This window comes from Grus americana, chromosome 2 (genome assembly GCF_028858705.1).
Source record: "Grus americana isolate bGruAme1 chromosome 2, bGruAme1.mat, whole genome shotgun sequence".
NCBI classification, from domain to species: domain Eukaryota; kingdom Metazoa; phylum Chordata; class Aves; order Gruiformes; family Gruidae; genus Grus; species Grus americana.
In genome coordinates this window covers 165,537,431-165,557,271 of record NC_072853.1, presented here as the reverse complement: position 1 = coordinate 165,557,271, position 19,841 = coordinate 165,537,431, and the positions used below count along the sequence as shown (strand labels likewise).

General features: G+C 43.8%; 1 protein-coding gene across 1 annotated transcript in view; it reads right to left on the bottom strand.

The window, feature by feature from the left end:
- Positions 1-2,548: 2,548 nt before the first annotated feature.
- Positions 2,549-19,841, bottom strand: part of LOC129202771 (vasoactive intestinal polypeptide receptor) — a 120,682-nt gene continuing 103,389 nt past the window's right edge. The window contains exons 10-13 of the mRNA XM_054816294.1: positions 17,210-17,301; positions 12,180-12,309; positions 10,759-10,800; positions 2,549-9,223 (exon numbers count right to left, since the gene is read on the bottom strand). Of these exons, the coding sequence (XP_054672269.1) occupies positions 9,032-9,223; positions 10,759-10,800; positions 12,180-12,309; positions 17,210-17,301 (456 nt within the window). The 3' untranslated portion in view covers positions 2,549-9,031. The remainder of the gene's footprint in view (positions 9,224-10,758; positions 10,801-12,179; positions 12,310-17,209; positions 17,302-19,841) is intronic.

Sequence of the window (19,841 nt, the reverse complement as noted above, 5' to 3'; positions counted from 1 at the left end):
ATATATGTGATCACATGTTCTATCAAATTTGGAATAATGGTTGGTGTCTAAGAACAGCAATGCTATGCTCATTGTAAACCGGGAAGGATGGCTCTTGCACAGAGGACACACAGCAGGGATTGAGGATGGTTGGGTTGATTTTTGCCTCAGACTTCTTAGGCAACCTTCATCAAAGCCGCTTACACTAATTAATTTCTGGGCAGTGATTGGAGTTCCTCATATGGAGGACAGTTTTTAGCAGAATGTGATTATCATCACATCTATAGACACAGAATAAATGTAATTGGCTGATCTTCCCTTTCCCCAGCCTTTGTAACCTGTTTTTCTGATTTCTGATTCAATCCACAGAGGGACCCAGTGAAAGTCAGTATGCAACAGCTTTGCTTCTCAGAATGGCCCAGAGCGTTAGACCCTTTGCTTTGAAATGAAAACGGTTAATCCATGCAGAAAAGAGGGACACGTATAGCGAAGGCTTGTCATCCCTCGTTGTAGATTTAACCTTTATCAGTAGTGTGAACAGTGGGTGTAAATCAGCTTTAAAAGGGGGTGAGCTGTGGAACTGGTCCTAGGGACAAGGAAAAGCTCATTGACCTCTCACTGCAATTTATTTTCATTGCCTAATATTCATGTGCATTAAATCATGTGTCTTTCACACGAATAATTACTGTTCACTTGTAGTTGCCTGCGAGGCATTTCTCCAAAACAGAGGAAGGCTCGTGCTTTGTTCTGAGCCTTAAAGACCTGAAAAGACAGTGCTACTGAACGGGGCAGGCAGCAAGGATGAAACACAGACATGATGCAGGGGCAGATGCAGCTCCCCTGGGAAAGCTGGAGGAAGCTCCAAAGCTAAGGTCACCATATGAGACTCAGGAGGAATCTGGTCACCTGTCAGGGTGTCAAAGCTGCTGGGGATGAGCAGACAGTCCCCGCAGGCTGAGCACTACTGCTGTGTCCGCTGCTCCAGGGACCAGTGTACAAGATGCCAGCGCTTGGTACATGCAGTGTGTCGAGGAGGCAGAGGCAGACCCGAGCTTTGCAGTACCACCAGCTCCACGCAGGGGCACTGGAAATGGAAAAGAGTGTTAAGTCTCATTAGGTCTACTGGGAAATCCTGTGCCTGAAAGAAGTGTTAATTTAAATGTCTCGCTAATGATTTGGAATCAACTAGCAGAGATTTGGAGGCTTTGCAAATTCCATGTTCAAACACCAGTCCATTTCTTTCCATGGAGAGAGCTACTTTGAGCCCAGAGAGTATGTGAAGGGATTTAAGTAGATAAATTTGTACTCCACATTGAAAAGATCCAATGAGCTCTGCATTTCCAAAAATCAAGGCATTCCTTTTGAGGTGGATAATCACCACATTCAGAGGACTAACTTAACCAATGTCCCAAAGGCAAACTAAAGGAACAACCAAGCAGCAGGATGCTTATCCCCAGACCCAGCTGTTGTGCTTTCCTTTATACCTGCATGTCATTAATTACCCACTCGTATAATTATTGCTACAGTCAGACATATTGTGTTTGTATATGCATGTACAGTGACCGTGTGCATGTACAACACTGAGGAGGATGGGTCCAGGGTGTAGTTGTAAGAGCTGCAGGCAGGATGTTCTCATGATGCTCAGATTATGCATTTACACCACCAGTGCTGTGAAATCATCTGGTTGGGATGAGCCCAAGCCAAACCACCACCTTGAGCTGGAAACTGCATTATAAGATGCATAATATATGCCAAATGTTGCAGAAAGCACTGGATGTCAGCTGTCTTGTGCATCTCATGGGTAAAGTATTTCGGTTTCTCGCAGCGGTGTGGAATTTCTGCAGCTGCAATGGACCCATCGCACCTGCTCTTGAAAAGCTGCTCACAGCTTCTCCTACCCTGTGGCCTGGATGACTGGAAGTCTGAGTGTGTTCAGTCATGAACAGAACGAGAACAAACATGGTTTTTTCACATATTTTGGCGTCTTCCTGTTCTTGGAGGGTGGTTATGAACTGCTACAGTCTATGATGTAAAAGACAGATCTCATGGTGGTGAATTTGAAAAGCACAGCATAGTGAGACAATCGGAGGCTATTCCAGCATTCAACCCTAGACTTGTAACAATCAATACATGTATATGTATGTGCATGGGTGTACATACCTAAAAATACAGGAATCATTTAACATCTCTTGATCGTGGCAAAAGAACCATAGTGTGTTTGTAATTGCATGACTATTACCTCCATGCATGAGTCCTGCCTCCAAAAGACCTTGCATCCAGCCGCCTAGCTCATGCAGTGGTGTTGCCTTCATTGTGGTGGTTTTGGGGACCACTCACGCTGGGGCTGGTACTGATTCTTCTGCTGGCACAGATGGTCTCAAAGAAGGTTTCCCATTTTGAGAGAGATTTGGTCTATCTGGCTAACCTTGCAAAGTATGAGATCATTACGCCTAACTGTAGGCAACCACCTTACCAGCGCACTACCCCCTTCTTAACCTTTCCTCTCTGACTGTGTCTTCTTCAGGACTGAGAAAAATAAATTAAAATATCAGGTGGAACATCTTAGACACAATGTCTTCACGATGGTTTTATTGCTTGTTGTCAGCAGTGTCAACCACAGAGAAGAACCTCCTCTGAAGCAAGGAGATGAACCAAATACAAAGGAAAAAAATAGCCAATTCATCGCATATGTACAGAGTCAGAACAAAATAAATAACATCAGGCAAAGGGCCATGAAACAAGGTGGAGATTTCACCTGTGCTGAGCAAGCAGGCCTGTTCTCACTGGCATGAAGAATACATCACAAGCACCTAGGTACATAAAAGTCCACAGAGACAGTGATTCTCTGTTCACAGCCAGTTTTTATCACTCTTTGCTGTCAAAGCCTATTTACAGGAGGGCAGAGCAGAGGTGCTTACAGTTTGAGTGAGAAGAGTCAGTTGGCACCAGCTACTGAACAACAGCTTGAGGTGTTTGAAACACTCTGAGAAAGGAACCTTTGAATTCAAAAGTGCCTTTTCAAACTTAATTTATCATCATTAGAGTATCAAAAATGTGGTGGTGTGGTTTTTTTCTTTTTTCTTTTTTTTTTTTTTTAAATGTGCTATCCAGATTTCCTCTATGTACAAATTTACAATATCCACAAAACTGGAGTATAAAACACTAGTGCTCTGCTGATGCCAATTTGCGTGTCCTAAAGGCCTGGCCCTCAGAACCCAAATGGGCATTATTTCCCTTACAGACCTGTTAACGTAGTTTCCAGTCCCAATATTTGTCTTCTTCCCTGTGATTTCACAGTATGCTAGAAATAAACAGGGTTTCCAACCCAAGGCTCTTCAGTATATAGCACAACACCATGCAAGCAAACAAGGAGTTAGGAAGTTCAGACAGTAGGAGGTGGAAGAGACGGTCCATGGGCCCAGGAAACTCCTAATTCCTAAAAGCCGTAGTTTACAACCGTACGGATCTCCAGGGGAAATAGTAAGATCAGTCATTGTAACTATACCTCATCAGACTGGTATGTAAATACTGGGTTTGGAGACGGGGGGAAAAATTGACTGAAAGGAAATGGATTGAAATCTCTGGATTTTGGGACATCTGACTCCACGTACCGGTCTGGGACTTAATTCTTTTCCTTATTACACCAGTTTAGTTCCAGAATGATACCAGCAGATTCATTCCACATTGATATGGGTATATATGAGGCCAAGAGCTTGACCTCCTGCTCTTTGAGGGTCATCTACAATCAAGAAGCATTATGGTCGTTGCCACCATAAGCATCAGTGTGCGAAAAGTGCAAAGTTGCATTGCGAGTCAGGGAGCTCAGGACTGCGGTCCTTGTCTCCAGGAGTTTGGCACATTCACTGGTGCAGAGATGCCTTGGGAGGAAGCACAGGGCTGTGCCTGGGCTGGGTCAACACCCCGGTCAAGATCCTTTTCTTCAGCTAAATGCCCTCCCTGAAAGCAGAGGGGCTGGGACACAGCGGGGAGGAAGCATGTTTTACATGGGCTTTGGTGTTACACCAGAGAAGAAACATTGCTTCTCAGTCTTCTTGCTTCTGACACCACGTGGACTTCCATAGGACATTTATCAAACCAAGTAGAACTTGTGCGGACAGAATTAAATAAGCTTCGCAAAGACACATATTGGCATTTCCAAGTTTGAGAGATTCCCTTTTAGTCTGAAAATATTTCATATTTCCTGCAGAAACCCACTGGATTTCAGCTTGTTTAAATACTGTGATGAAGGTGGAAGGAATGGAAACAAAATAATCCCACCAAACCCCTTTAATCCCATGGAGTCAAGCAATGTTCACTCCTGAGCTTTCTTTGCAACTTCATTTTGCTTTTTAAAAACCACCAGGCAGACTTTCATTAATCAGCAGGTGCATCTCTCTCTGAAAGTATTTCCATCAGATTGGAGCAGAGATTTGATTTTAATCCCTTTGCTCCCATAGCCCCGTGACACAGATACCACCCTGCCTCATTGCTTCTGGGCTGAACAGGATATTGAGAAAGAAGGTAAATCTCCTGATTAGTTAATGTACAAAACATTTGTTCTTCAGTAAGGCCTCCTTGAGAAAAATACAACTGCTTCCTAGGAAAAAAAATATTAAAAAACCCAACCAACCAAAAAAAAAAAAAAGTTTTGTCTCCTGGGCTTTTTTGGGATCCCTTTTTCATTCCATAACTACAGTAATGATGCTGCTGCATATATACCTCAGATTTTAAAAACTAGTTTCAAGTTAATGCCCTGAAATTCTGCAACAGCCTAGAATTTCTTTACTGCTCTTTTTTAAACCCTAAACATGGCCATATTCTCATTTCTTGCGGCTTATGAGAGGGCCACAGAGCAATATAGGTCCCAGCTGAATAGAAATATCTACAGTCTAATGTTAGCATTGAACCTTGCACCTCTAGACCTTGAGACAATAATTTTTTATATTTTAATTCTTCCATACTTATTCATAATTGTTTAATAGTTTAACCACTGAAATACAAAGTGACTAATTAACAGGAGGGGGTTGAGCTCTCACTGGTATAAAAAGGGAGTAAACAGTTCCAGGCTGAAGATAAAGGAATTATTCTAAAGGCAAATTCCAGTTTAATACTGGTGTAACTCAGGAGTCACTGAAGTGAACTGATTGGTGCAAGTGGGATCAGAGTTTGGCCTGATTTCTTTAAAGAGTTTTGGAGTCCAAATTCATGATCCTTAAACATATCTAAAAGCCTGCCACATCCAGGTATGCTTCTTAATATTATTTTGCGGCAAATTAATGAGGTTGCCCTCACTGGAGTCATTCCTGTCTTATCCCAGAGTTAAAGGGGGTCAGACTTTGTGAGCACCAGCAGCAGTCCTGAGCGCTGCATCGTGTGTTCTGCATGGGTTCAGGACAACGCAGTCGGGGTTGACATTTGGGGTTGCAAGTGAGGTCCTTGAACTCCATTTTATTGATGAGCTGGATGAAAAACAGAGTAGAGGATGCGAAGTTATCGGGCCAAATTCCTGCACTAAGCCGCTTAAATGACGGCCTGATCCAAATGTCATCGTTCACTTGATTGCTCATATCCCCGGAGTGAAAGGCTCTGATTTCACCACTGACTCCTCTGTTCTCCTGAAATAGGAGGCCAACACAGCTGGGCTGGCAGCTCTGCCTGCCTGCATCACTGATATTGCCATGCCTGTCACAGCAGGTATATTCAGCACATTCATTTAATCTCTCAAACACCCTTGACAGCATAATGGCGATGCGGCTGGATGTTCGGTGATGAAATAATTGCAAGTAGGATGCTTGGGGGGCACTGTTCCTGGCATGCTAATGTAGTCAACATTTTTTGAAGGAGCCCCTCAGTTTAGGTCACATCCTATCTCCAGGATCCCATTCAGAATAGCCTGGTGGTTAATCTCATGGGCTGCAGAAGGCCCTGTGGCATGGGTAAATAACCAGCTGAATTTTTGCCTGTCATGTCTCTAAAAGGCAAGTCCATTCCTGCTGCCTTTGGCATATGGTTGATGCTGGCACAGGTTAGCACAGGACTGAAATGGAAGAGAAGCTGTGAATACAAAGCAGAAGGTCCTCCTGCAAATGGAGTTACAAGCACAAGGGAGAGGAACAGGAAGGTGAAGGGCAGAAGGAAAATGCACTATGTGTCTCACTGCTCATGGCTCACAGACATGGACCTTCTACCCCTGCAAGGCTGCCTAAAAGAGATGGGAAGGGTTTCCCTCACATCTCACAAAGGAGGTTGCTGGCAATGGTGCATCTCTTATGTTCAACGGCTTTGTGCTCAAACTCCTCCTCTGCTTGTCTGGGACCTGGGATTCAAGTTCACACCTTAGGCACCTCCGTGGATGCATTAACAAGATTGGGCAGCGCTCCTCTGCAGCCTGTCAATCTTCTTGGACATAAATAGCTACCATGATAGATAGAGGGCAAGTGACTGCAGCCTGATGAATCAAATCTTTCCCAGACTGATGTTGTTTCCAAACTCTGAATCAGTGAGAGGAAGCATTTTACACCAAGTGGAACAACTTGGAAGCTGAGAGAGAGCTTTCCCTTGCTGCTTCTGGGCTTCCTTGCAGCTAGCCATTCACCTGGTGAAACGCAGAGCTAGGTTAAATCCTTGCTTTGAACCAGGCACAGGAGAAGAATTAGTGGTACTGGTGTGACTTCTCCAGCATCTTCTGTGTGAGTCCTAATCCAGGTCTGAAAGCACTCACCAGAGCAGCACCAGCACCAAACACAAGGAGGGTCCTTGCCCCTGAGAACCTCATGGAGATTTCAATGGGGACCTTGTTCCTGGTGTATCAGGGCTTCAGTGCAAGCAACATGGGGAAATTTTAAGCATCCTTGTGGTTTCTCTGGATTTTGGGGATGAGTGTGCTGCTAAGAGAGGATTTTGATGATCTTATGGCATGTCAGTGTTGGATTCTAACTGCCAATGATACAGTTTTGGTGTAACATAGCCATAACAAAGATGGCTTGCACCTGGCTACCCTGGGGTCTCATCAGCACTTTAATTCCAGAACCGTGGAGCTCATAATAACTATCTTCACAATATCTACCTATCCTCTTAGGTTTTCCAGGCTGGGTAGCCATGGCTATACCGTGACAGCATCTGAGCTAGCTCACTGAAAACTCATGACTGCATGTCTACCCTTCACGGCAGTCGTATCAGAGTATCTCATGCCCCTTACTGACTTCAGCCCTCTAGGGCCTCAGTCGCACAAGAGGAGAAATACTTTGGAAGCATCGAGCTCAGATGATAACAGGTATAGCTCTGGGGAGGGTTACAGCATGGAACAACCACCCTCTCAGAACTCAGAAAGGAACTGGATGTCCAGATCTGCAACTCTCCTCCTGGGCTCAGTGTGGTCTGTTGGCAGTGAATCACAGATGCTTAAGGCAACCAAACAAGCAAGCTAAACAAACCCCAAACCCACCAAGTTCAAGATGCTTCCCTTCAATGAACTACATTTCACCATGAAGAAAAGGAAGTCCAGGAGCTGTTAGTACTTGGTCGATAAGTTGAGATCTCTGAACTCTGAAAGAGCAGCCCACCTTCCTTGCCATGTACGTGCATTGCTGACCAAGACTCTCCTTGAGGAGAACAGTGCTATGACATGTTATGATGACAGCAACCCAATTACTAAGCGTGTACCTGAGCTGTAAAACTGGTGCAACCCCATTCGATGCAGTTGGGTGGGACAGGATCTATGTGCATTCTTCACATAGGGATTGTCCCATATGGAAACTAATAGGCCTTCAGAAAAGAGGTAAAATACACACGCACATCTTAAAGATCTAACAATGCCTTCATCATAGGATGAAAGCTCCCTGCAAAAGCTGAAGAAGGAATCAATTTAATAGCTCCTTCACTCCTTCCTGACTCCTGGAGCGCCAGTTACGTGCTGAGACAACCTTGTTCTGATGAAAGCAATTTTCCTTGCTGCTGTGACGCTAATTTTTTTCATCTGGAGAGTTGCTCCTTATGGCAGGTCTGATTCAATTAAGGATTACAGGGTTCTACATCTCCCTTTCCTGGCAGTGTGTGCTAAGCAAGTGCAAACGAATTACACACCAATTGTTTTCCCCTGATCCCTAACGATCCTGGGTGCGTTAATGCACCAAGACCTATGGGCAAACTTAAAAAGAATGAAAAACACAGCTGTGCTCCGCTTTTGGCATCTGTACCTGGTTTTTATACATGTAAATTGAGTTTCCTGTTCATTGAAAACAACCAAACAAAACATGACATCATGAACATACTGCAGAGAAGGGCATTCACGCTATTCCTTCTCAGTGACCTGCTTTTCCAGAGGGCACCCAAGGGTGCTTGGAATGCTTTTGCTAATAAGGATAGCGGGCAATTAGCAGAACACACTGCAGCACTGGGGCATCCTCCGAGGGGCCTTCCCGGGGCTGCAGCTTCATCTTCACTCGTGTAAAACACAGAGGCAGGGGCCGTGCGCTGGCCTCTCCCCTTCCTGCTCATGTTCCTCCTGTCCCTTCTCCCCGTGTCCCCGAGTCTGTCTTCGGTGCCTTATCACCACCTCTTACCGACGGGACTTTTGGCACATTCATGTTTGGCATTTTTTTTTTTCCCTGCTTCTTGCCTCCCTCTCTCCCTTACTGGCTCATTTTTTAAAAAAGTGCAATTTATCTGTTTCAGAGATGCCAGTTCTGGTAAAGCCACCAAGGACTCAGGCTCTCCCCTCCCTTACCCCCTGTACTTCATTGTTTATGACACATCAGGATCTCCCAGGCTCTCCTCAAGTGACTGGGACCTTTACTCATTGTTACCAACCCCTGAGGGCTTGCAACTTAAGAGTGAAAGGTCTGAAAAGAGGGAGAGGAAAATTATTTCTCTGCCTCTTGGCTTGTCTGATCTTGTTCTGGATGCCGGTGGCTTTTCCAGTTTTGTGTCCTCTGTTGGCTCATGCGGAGCATGTCATTTCACAAGGATTTGTCATCGTGTCGCTGATTCCTGGGGATCCTTCTGTCTCTCATTTTCTCTCTTGGATGCTCAGTGCTTGGAGAGCCTCTCCCCATCACACCAGAGAGAATTCGGCCTGGAAGCCAGAGCACCGCCGTGTCTTTGGTGAGCACTTGGTCAGCATGGAGATCTGAGTGCTGAAGTTGGTACCGTTGCTGCCTAAGGAAGGGTGGTGATACTTCATGTCCGAGCCCAGGAACCGCTCCAGATGCCACCTCCGCCACTTTCGCTTGAGCTCAGCTTGGACCTAGGTGGTGGAAAGACAAGCAAGTCAGCAGAGGGGAGTATTTTCCATTGCTCTGACTTGACTGTGTGAGTAGCAATGGGTGACCCACCTACCAAGGGGCCAAGAACTATTTTATAAAGGTCACTAAACTCAGCTTGGACAGAACTTTTAGCCACACAGAACAGAGGTCACACTCCAGCCAGTGAACTACTAGAGCAGAAATCCCTGAGCTTCAGCAGAAAGGTGAGCACAGGGAATCGTTTATCTGATACAGTGAAGGTACCACACTACTTAACTTTAATGGCAACATAGTCTATGCTTTGTGAGTATAATTAAGATTTATTTTTTTTCACTGCCCTGTTTCTGTCCAAATACAAATGATTTAACTCTGGCTTGTTTGTGAAGCTGTCAATACAGCTGTGCTTTTTTGATAGAAGCTACTCGTTCCTGCTCAGGGAGTTTACATATATCATCTGGTTTATACTGTCCAGATTCAAATGCTGAACAAATCTGGCCACCTTCCCTGTCCCCTCCTGCAGTTTTCCAGTGCAAATTTTTAGACAACAGTATGAACTAGATAAAACATCTGTGTCTGAGGGCTTCTGGGATCAGCAAGCACAGGAACAGTACAACACCAGGATGCAAACCCCAGGACTGGAAATGTGGGAAAGGCAAGAACAATGCCTGTAAGGTAGAAACATGTTTATCTGGCACTGGTCTGTGCCTAACAAGTCACGTCAATGCCTCTATCGGTTTTGGATCATTAATAAGTTTGTATGGTTCTGTCCTGCTCTGCGCAGGCTTACTGGCAAAGGTCTCTGCTGGAGCTGGGCTATCTGCCCTGCATGCTACTGCGTGATGTACACATGGCATCAGCATGGCTGAAAGCAGCATCAGAGCTGTAAGAGAGCAAATTGTGATTCTGGACACTCTTCTTCTCCCCAGGAAGCTGGAACACAAACCCAGATCACAGCTGCTTCTTTCTTGTCCATGCTTAGTTTATTGAGCTGAAAGTGCTCCAGCTGACAGCAGCTCCAAGTTTTCAGCTGCTCACACCTACCTGGTAGCCTTTGCGATACGGGCTTAATCAGTCTCTGCTGAATTTCTTACGGGCAGATGGAGCATGGTACAAAAATATCACTGCACTAACGAGCCTCCATCTTGGCAGTGGGCCTGATTCTGTGGAGGATTCACTGAGGTGCTCAGCATGAGCAGGCCTTAGGAGATGGGCTCTACCCTTCCCTGCTGAAGGTGGTTCCTTCGGATCAGGGTTTATGCAAGGTCATATGGGAATTCTGCTGATGCTGTCTCATGAGTAAAGGAAGGACTCAGCAGCAGCAATATTAAGGTCCACATGAAAGTCCTAATATGTTTATTAATTGTGCTGGACACTGTCAGGCAAATGGTTGAGTTGTTTTTCTGGAGTGAGTAATTTGACGTGGAAGCCTCCCCCCAGTATGATAACATCAGGCATGGGACACTTCTCAATCCACCCTCCACAAGCATTCAATTTGCCTCAGCTGCAAACATTAACCAAACAATACCGTTAACCTTACCTCTCCATTGAGAAAACAGTACAGAACAGCCACCACAAATCCCTAGGGAAAGGAGAGAACAGGCTTTTAGCACCTCTCAAACTCACTGCAGCCTTGGAGAAAGGACACACTGCTAGGGGACTGCTCAGGTGCCCCTTAGAAACCACTTGATTGCATTTTCCCAATAAAAGGAGCAGGGAAAGATTAGTTAAGGTAGCTTGCGGGAAATGTATGGGTGTGAGTTCAAAGATTGCTCCAGACTGGTGTTTAAAGCCATCAGCAGTCAGCTCAGCTCTAAGAGGGACACTTGGTCATGCAAAATGGATCATTAGAGGCAACTGGATGGGATACTAGTCCTAACGTTCCTGCTTGGTCTTGAAGCTGAAACTGGGGAGATCTAAACATGTTCATTAGTACATCATCAAGGTCAGAATGATCTTAGACATGGTATAGGGCTGAACTGTTCCTTCCCCATCTCCTCTGCAGTGACACCTCATTTTTGAGAATCTCATCTTTCACTGAAAAAAATAAAACAAACTTATATCTAGCCCTTATGGTTGAAAACACTAAAGACAAGGAGTGAGTGTAGATCCATTTATCTCTCAAAGGAGAGATGCCAGACGTGAAGTGACGATGATGTGGACAGGGACGTTAACTCATTCATCACTGAGCAAAGCATGCCACTGATGCGTATGGTACATGGTGACAGACAGATCCTGCTTGCAGGCTGTGAGAACACAAAATGGCTAGAGCTGATTAATGGATGGATGTAATGGGATGGAATACATAAATGCTTCTTTTCATGCAAAGCAGGGCCAAGATTAACAGCCCAACACTGGAACTGACTGAAGTGTGGGAGGGTCTAAGAAGCGAACTTCATCAGGGCTTCCTAAAGATTAATGCGGAGGATAGCCCCATTATCCACCCTCATTGGGAACCTGCCTCCTATGCTAATGAACTGGAATCCTGCTTGAGCAGGATCTACAGGCAGGACTTGGCTTATTAGTAGAGGAGAAAGACCATGCAAGTCAACTGGTTGAAGACAGACTAGGCTCCTGTTAATGGCCAGAAAGACACTCCTCCCAAAGGTGATATATCTCATCTTACACCATGTCAGTAATATATAAACTGAACTGAGGTGCTCATTTTTCTCCCTTAAGTACAAAAACACCCCAGGGTGACTAACTTATAGAGGTACATTTTCTTTTCAGGTGCCTAAAATGAGCAGAGAGAATCTCCTGCTGGAATTCTAGGAGGAAAATATAAAATTGTCTTCCATCCTGGCCAAGCTGGAGTGAGTAGCTTTTCCCCAAAGATATAAGAGCAGTATTGGGCATGTCCAGGAAAAACCCAGCTCACATGTTTGCTTATTCCCTTGTCAAGCTTGTTATACTTCTTCCTGGTGACAGACCCAGTGACTGGTGGCCCAAAGGGTGGCTTACCTGGAACGACCCAACCACGAGCTCAAAGACCAGCTTAACTTCTGCTTTGAAATTGTCAGGAAAGAAAGCAAACATGATGTAGTGAATGCCAAAGAGAGGGATCAGCAGCAAGGTGGACTTGGCCAGCCTCCTGTTGGAAAGACAAACATGACTCATAAGGGAAGAGGGAAGAGGAGCTAAAGGGTAAGCTGATGAGAAATCCTGCAGCTGAGCCCTATGCAACCCCAAAACTTTAATTTGCTGCAGTACATATTTGCTTATTAGCTGGATCACAATGGTGTAGCCTGTATCATGCATGTTAAGTGCCTTTGTTTGCCCTTAGGAGATGTGATATGGGCCACTTACCCTGAGGTCCTGGGAACATCCAGCCTTTCAACAGCAGCCTTGAGCGAGGCAGCATCAGGAGGCTGCCCTTGCCCAGAGGGAAGAAGAGTCTGGGGTACAGTGAAATGGAGGGTGTTGAGATAGCTCCTCACAGTCCCACCTCCCCAGGATCCCTCTGACAACCTGGGCTGGGATGCAATGACATAGGGAGGTGGACCCTCAGCTGGGCGCAGTCACTGTATGGCAGTTCAAACTAACCAAGGGCCATGCTGGGAGCATTTCCACAGGCTTGCTTTCTTCCTCATTAACAGCTCTCATATAAATATATACATGCCTCCAGCTAGTGACCAGCCCTAGATTATTTCTCCTTGGCCCGCAGACTGCAGATAGCTGGTGATTTCAGATGTGGTGACAACATAAAATGTGACATCTTTATTCCTAGTAACTTCAATGGAGGTATTTCTTTCTCCCTTCTCTCTTCTTCCCCTCCCACTGGAGATCTTTTTTCATCTCTACAAGCTAAATCATCATCTAGCACTGTCTTTGTTTGCTTGGGATTTCTGAAAATTACAGCTTCTGGGAGAGAAATGGTATGTTTAGCTCAGAATAATGACAGGCTATCGCACAATGACTGTCTCCAAAGGAGGAAGATGAACGGTATTAGTGCTTAATGGCATCAGGCTGGGTAATCAGAGGTCTAATTATGAAGAGATTATAATTTATTAAATATAATCATTATTAAAATATAGCTGACAGAAATAAAATGAAATCAAGGGCCTAAGGATGCTTATGGGGGTTTTGGCTCCCTCGGTCATCCACACCATCCAGTGTCCCCCTCTCCCAGAGGCCTCTGGAGGACCTGAAGCTACAGCTGGGATGTTGGAAATATTTGTTCCTCCATCTGCAAATCCTTCACCTCCAAAGTCTCATCAGGTTCAGTCCCCTAAGATCATCTTCATTTATTTGCCATCTGCATAATCCCACTGGGAAGGCTGATGGGCCAGTTTTATCTAGATGATGCTCATCACTGTATCTCTCAGCAGACCTTTCCAGCTTTCCCTCAGAATGGCCCAAAGACAGCTTGACATTAAGGCTGTGGTTGGAGGCTCTAATTCCCCAGGAAATACTTGCTGGCTGAAAGGCAGCTGGGTGCAACCCATTTGAGGCAAAATGAGTGCCTGCAGGGACCTGAGGAACTTTCCCACCACATCCCTCATGTAGATCCAAAATCTGAGTTGTCTTGGATGTCTTGCTCTGGCAGAGGACTGTGTCATTGGTGACCATCAGGGTACCATGTTCCTCGCTCTTAAAAGTGGCTCTGGCCAGTGTCACCCACACTAGTATGACCCATCCCTAATTCCCCCAGCTCCCGACATACGAGAAAGCAGCTTATTTTCTAACCAGACCACAATTCAGTGAATATCAATACTGGCTTTGCAGAAATCTGTCCTCTCTCCCCGGTCTTTCAGGAACGGTCAGCCTAGAGGAGATTGATGCGATGCTACTTTCATGTACTATATTCATAGAGACACTGTTTGCGACCTCCAAAGGATTAGAAAATTTTCTCTTATCATTGCAGACAACGTTGAGGCCTCAGTTACAGCATTTTTCCCTCCTGGCTGGACTGTGGCAATGAAAAGGACATAAATGTCAAACCTTCGGAGCTTCCTCCTCCAGTTTGCACAACACTCCAAACCAATCTCTTGTTCCCAGCACTGAACTGCCCCAGAATATTGAGTAATGTTTTAGATCTCAGTTTGGCTTCAGGGCAAGGACCTTATGGTCTAGCTCTGTGATATTTAAAAGACCACTCCCTAAACACCGCAATGAAGAAAATCATTGTCCCCAGTCATGGTATAATTTCTCCCAGGAAGCTAAAGCCCGGCTGTGCAGGAGGCAGAACTGCTTGGGAGATTGTCCAAAGCTGGTTAAAGCTACCTGCTGGCAGCTGTGGCTTCTCAAAAACCTCATTACTTCCACTCCCAGCACAGGGTGAACTGCTTAGACCGACCCTCTCTGACAGATATACATGGTGACAGGTAATTTAGGGAAAACACATCTCCACTAACCTGCACTGAACCTACTCCTCTCCTTGGGAGTGGGTAAGAGTGAACCAACGTTTTAGTCATGCTCCTTGAACGCATAATGGAAAAGTTACCCAGAAAACTTTGATGATAATATTGATCTATGAACACGTACAAAATAGAAAGAGATGAATTTTGCTCAAGATTTCACTGTAGAAAAAAACCTTCTATTTGCCTGAGAGACTGCTGTCCCATTCTTGCACATGTCTCTGTCATTTTCAGAAAACTATTTTGGGAGACTTGTTTTCACAGTTTCCAATACGTTAAAGGCCAGTTCACTGTCTGTAGCATTAATGAGTCAGCAGCGCACCTGAACTTCCAGCCTGCAGCTAAACTGAAACAGGTTGGAATTGAACAATACTGTCAACATGTCAACATGTGTTTTTTTTTTTTTTTAATAAAATAAACAATATAAAATAAACAAGAGAAGGAGGGAGAAATGCAAATGAGAGATCCTTGCTGTTGTTAGTTTAAAATATATTTATCTGAGATTTGGCAGGAGGAACCCACACATATCATTAGCAGCAGTTTTTTGCTAAGCTCTCTTAGGTCCTGCAGGCAAAACCCCTGAAGCTAGCAGCAGTATTTCAGGTAATAAGAGAATGACATGTAAAAGGATCCAGGTACATACAATTACAGATCACATGCCTAATGGCATATATAAAAGAGTCTGGACCCCAGACGTCTCTTACAGCTAGCTGTCTAAACATTAAAAACTTAGGACCACACTGAAAACTCCCCTTGGTGAGATCCAGCCTTCAGATTGGGACACTTAATATTCATTTCCATAGGAAAAAGTTGTGTCTCATGTCCCACTGCAGTCAGTATAGTCAACGGAGACTTCCAGATGCCCCAGAGAATCTGGCTGGTGGCCAGCTGCCACTGTATAAGGGTACAAGTCTCCCATAGGTCCTGGGTCCTTTATGCCAGGTCCAGGCAAGTATCTCAAATGTCCTAAGGTGTCTCATATGGCTTGGACACCTATAAGTGAGCAACTGATTCATGCCCTAATGGAACTGAGATGTTTTTCCAGGTAGAGGAGGAAGGTGAGGAACTAAAGATGTAAAGATCATTTGTATTTCATCAATGCCTCCTGTTCGGCAGGCCAGCAGAAGGAAGTCCATGTCCCTTACCACCCTGCTGTGCTATGTTTGTTTACAAGGCAAAGAGAGCTTTCCTGGCAGCTCCCACTTCACTGGAAAATGTGGAAGTTAAAAAAAAAAGTAAAAAGCCCTGAACCCAAAGCTCAGCATGATCTCCGAGTTAATCTGGGCATAACCCTTCCGATGCGTGTTGGCAGCACTTCTGCTGAGATGAATGGAGCCAACTGCTCCAGGCTGCCGCTTAGTACGAGAACATATTTCAATATGCTGATTTAATCTATGTACCTGGCCAAAGCTGTTGCAATACCGGGGGTACAAACACACAATGTCCAGTTGGAAGCACATAAAGGGACGTGATAGAAAGCACGGGGTCTGGTAACGTTGGCGTGTTATATTGACAAAAAAAGAGGTAATTGGCTTTGGCTGCTGCAGGGAGAAGTTAAGGTCAAATACTGGAATTTCCTTTCATAAATCTGAGAATCTCTCGAGGCAGATGAAATGCATAATTTACCATCAGTAGAGAGAAAGACTCAGTGTCATGGCTGGTCAGTATTTAAGGACCATATTGATATTGTCTTCCATCTTGCAGAAAGATGAACTGAGCTCAGATTCTTCAGGGTACCAAAGTGCACAGCTCCCTCCAAAGAAAAAGAAGATTTATGAGCAGTGACCATGTAGACACTGGACTTTCTCCTTTTCAGTTCTTTTCCAGGAATAATTTAATAAATATCCCGGATAGTTGAAATGCTGAGCCAGGACAGTGGCAAGATTCAAAAATAAGCCAGTCTGAACTTTTTATTTTATTTGCATTGAAGCCAAAATAAATCCATGGAGTTAGACAGATTTCTTGCACTGTTTAGATACTGCAGCTAAGACCAGTCTTGGCCACTGAGACTGATGCTGATCTCACTTGCATGCTGTTCGTTATAAAAAGCCCCAATAAGGTCAATCTGATATCCCTGGGATAAAAGCATTATGTCAAGCAAAACTTCTGAGACAGTGCTACTTCTCAACAGTGAAGACAAATGCGTTGAATTAATCCAATCTAGTTTAGGTGTCTGCTTTAGGATAAGGAAAATTTGCCAAAGATTCTAGTGAAGATACTAATTTTCTAGATCTCTCCTTTGAAAAAGGAAGCTGAGGGTAATTAGTTCAGAAAAAAAAAAAAAAAGGCCATATACCGTGGACAGCTGATCTTTGTTCTCCATCAAGGTTCCTCTGCCTTCATAATCCAATAAATATTGAATATACAATGAAAAAGCCTATTTTGTTTCATGATCATTACTGTTGCTCTCACTTCTTCATCGTTAATCCCAGGAGAAAACCTTCTCGCCTGTTTAAACTGACATAAAACATGCCCAGCCGTTTCAGCAAATGCCCCATTTCCTGACTTCTGATCAGCTTTAATTGATTAACAAATACTTGATTCTGATCAGTGCAGACAGATGCAATAACAAACTAACAGCCGAACAGGTTTCCCAAAAAACATACAATACGGTTGAAAAAGTCTAGGACTTACGAATATTGGCTGGTTTCATTGTGTCCAACGTCTGGGGAATGCAACTTCTGGACTAAGATACGGATAATGCAAATGAAGAGAATGAAGTTCACCTGTCGGGTTGGGGAGAAAGGAAACAGAGAGAGAAATAAAAAATTAGTATTTTTCTCCAGTGAAAAGAGACGATCATTAGAGGGGAATTCCTTTCACTGTAATATTTTTGCCATGGAGCAAGCTGTTGTTAAAAAGCCATGAGCAGAGAACCCCACTCTGGGAGCACATAGTAAACCGACACAGGATGGCAGCCATCTTGGGCCTGACATCAGCCTGCTTGGGACTTTGTGTCATACATCCCAAGTATGATGATGTCAAACCCATAGAGCACAGCTATGCACGACGTCCTGCTGCGTGGGGGAGTGCCGACGACAGGGTGGGAAAAGAGCCTTGGGAGTTAGCAGAGCGACGGACGTCAAAGCCCTCGGGAGACGGTGACATGGGACCGGCTGCTGAGCATGTCAAAGACTGAGGCGGTGAGCCAAGGAAACCAAAACAAAACACAAAGCAGTATCCGCTCAAGCTGGCCTCTACTCAATGCTGTTAGGCATGTCTTCTCTGGAGAGAAGCTGAAGACCTTGTACAGCAAGCGACAGACCTCACCGAAACAGCAGAAAACATTCTCTCCTACAAGGTTAGACCAGAGGTGTCTAGCTATTACCTAGATTTTCAATGGTGTTTTTCACTCAAAAAAATCTCAAAGTGCTCCACCAACGTATTCGAGCAATGTTAACCTTATTTAATAGCAAAGGTATAGAGCTAGGAATGGCAATTTCCTAAAGGCACGTAAGTAGATGGCATGAATTGAATGCAAATCTACTTGCTCTTAAAGTCCTTTCCATTGAATCATGCTGTTATTCATGCAGCATTTACAATAGAAAAGTGATGATAGATTTCCGTGGACTTAGTTTAGTTTTAGTTTGGCATACAACCTCTTTCTTTATCCTTTCATAGTTAGAAAATGCACAAATGATTCTGATTTTTAGAGACTGAAAGGCTGGAAGGAATTGTGTTAACCAACTGATCTGATTTTCTGCAAAAACAGATTGTAAAATTTCCTTCAGCAATTCCTACATTTATCTCAACAACAGGTGAATGAAGGAGACTGAAGCACATCTTTCATTTAGACACTCACTCTCTTTTCAAAGGCTATGAGTGATTGGAAATTAATTGTATTTCTTGGTTATGATGTATTGCTTAATCAGTTTTTATCTATCCCATGACATTTATCATAGCTTCTATTCATATTTATTTGCTTATAAAAATGGCTTGTGTCTGACTTGGTGGCACGTAAAATTTATCAGTTCAAAACAGTATTATCTAGATCAATTACTCTAATGAGCATTGATAGCACACAAGCTGCAGCACTGAAGGTAAGATTGGAGCTGCTTTCCACTCTCCTGCCATGTGTTAAATACTGACTGTGTTGGCTCATTGTTGTCAAGAGCAAACATGGACACAGGGTGGTGATAAGTCAGGTGGAGTGTCATTTATAGGCTTAGTACAGCCTTAGCATTGCATGGTAGAAGATATGGCTATCAGGCTACTGGAGAAGTTGTTTAGTTTATTTTTTAACCTATAGTATAATCAAAGGCACTTGATCTGTTCCCAGTGCTTAGTATCTTATATATCTTGTATATGTATTTCTTCCTTCCATTGAGATCTATGCTTTATTCCCATGGATATGGCGAAAATGTTGCATTCCTCCCTGAAGAAACTTGCTGTTCATCAGATAGCGGTTATCATGCCCTTTCTTTGTGTCAGATTTATATGATATCTGCAGAAGGAAAATCACAAATTGCTGGGTAAATTTTGTTTGGCAATAAGCAAATGATTTATTGGCCAAAAGAAAATACAGACTCATTGATCCGAGGAGAACAGGTATATTTCTTTACCAAGAGATTATCTTGGGAAAGGGAAATACTATCTATAGCTTTGTATGATGGTATAAATATTTTGAGATGTGTCATCTAAGTGTTGTATTTCTTTTCAGGGAGGTGAATAGAGTAAGATCTAATTATTCAAACTGTTTCAGTTTGGAATTCCTGTATGACAAATGCTGCAGGAAAAAAAGTCTACTTGTAAAGGTCATCATGCACGTGGAATAAGAAGAATGTATGTCTAAGAGAAGATTTCTGTTTAAAAAGAGATATATTTGCTTTGATTTCTGTTGCATTCTTTTTCTTCCCTTCCCACATACTTGTCTTCATTTAAGAAAATTCAAAGTTAAGTTTAACTCAAGTTCATTTGATTTTAAGTTTTGACTTGATACCTGACAGAGGAAACACGTCATATTTAACAAGGATAGAAGTACTCAGAGTTCATCAGAAGTATCATGGTTTCTGTGATCAGAATTATTGATTTATCTGGAAATTAGCCAAGCTTCTCAAGAACTTTAAAAACACATAGCTGGAATCCAACTTTCTACTGAATGCTGTAAGAAGAGGCAAATATCTGAGGGAATTCATCTAACCTCTTTTTAGCTAGGTAGAAATTTATGGTAGGACTCATCCCATTTTACTTTACAGTGTTGACATCTACAACTGAACAAGTCATCCTGGGCTCTGCATACGGTCAGCACAGAGAAACAAAAACCTTC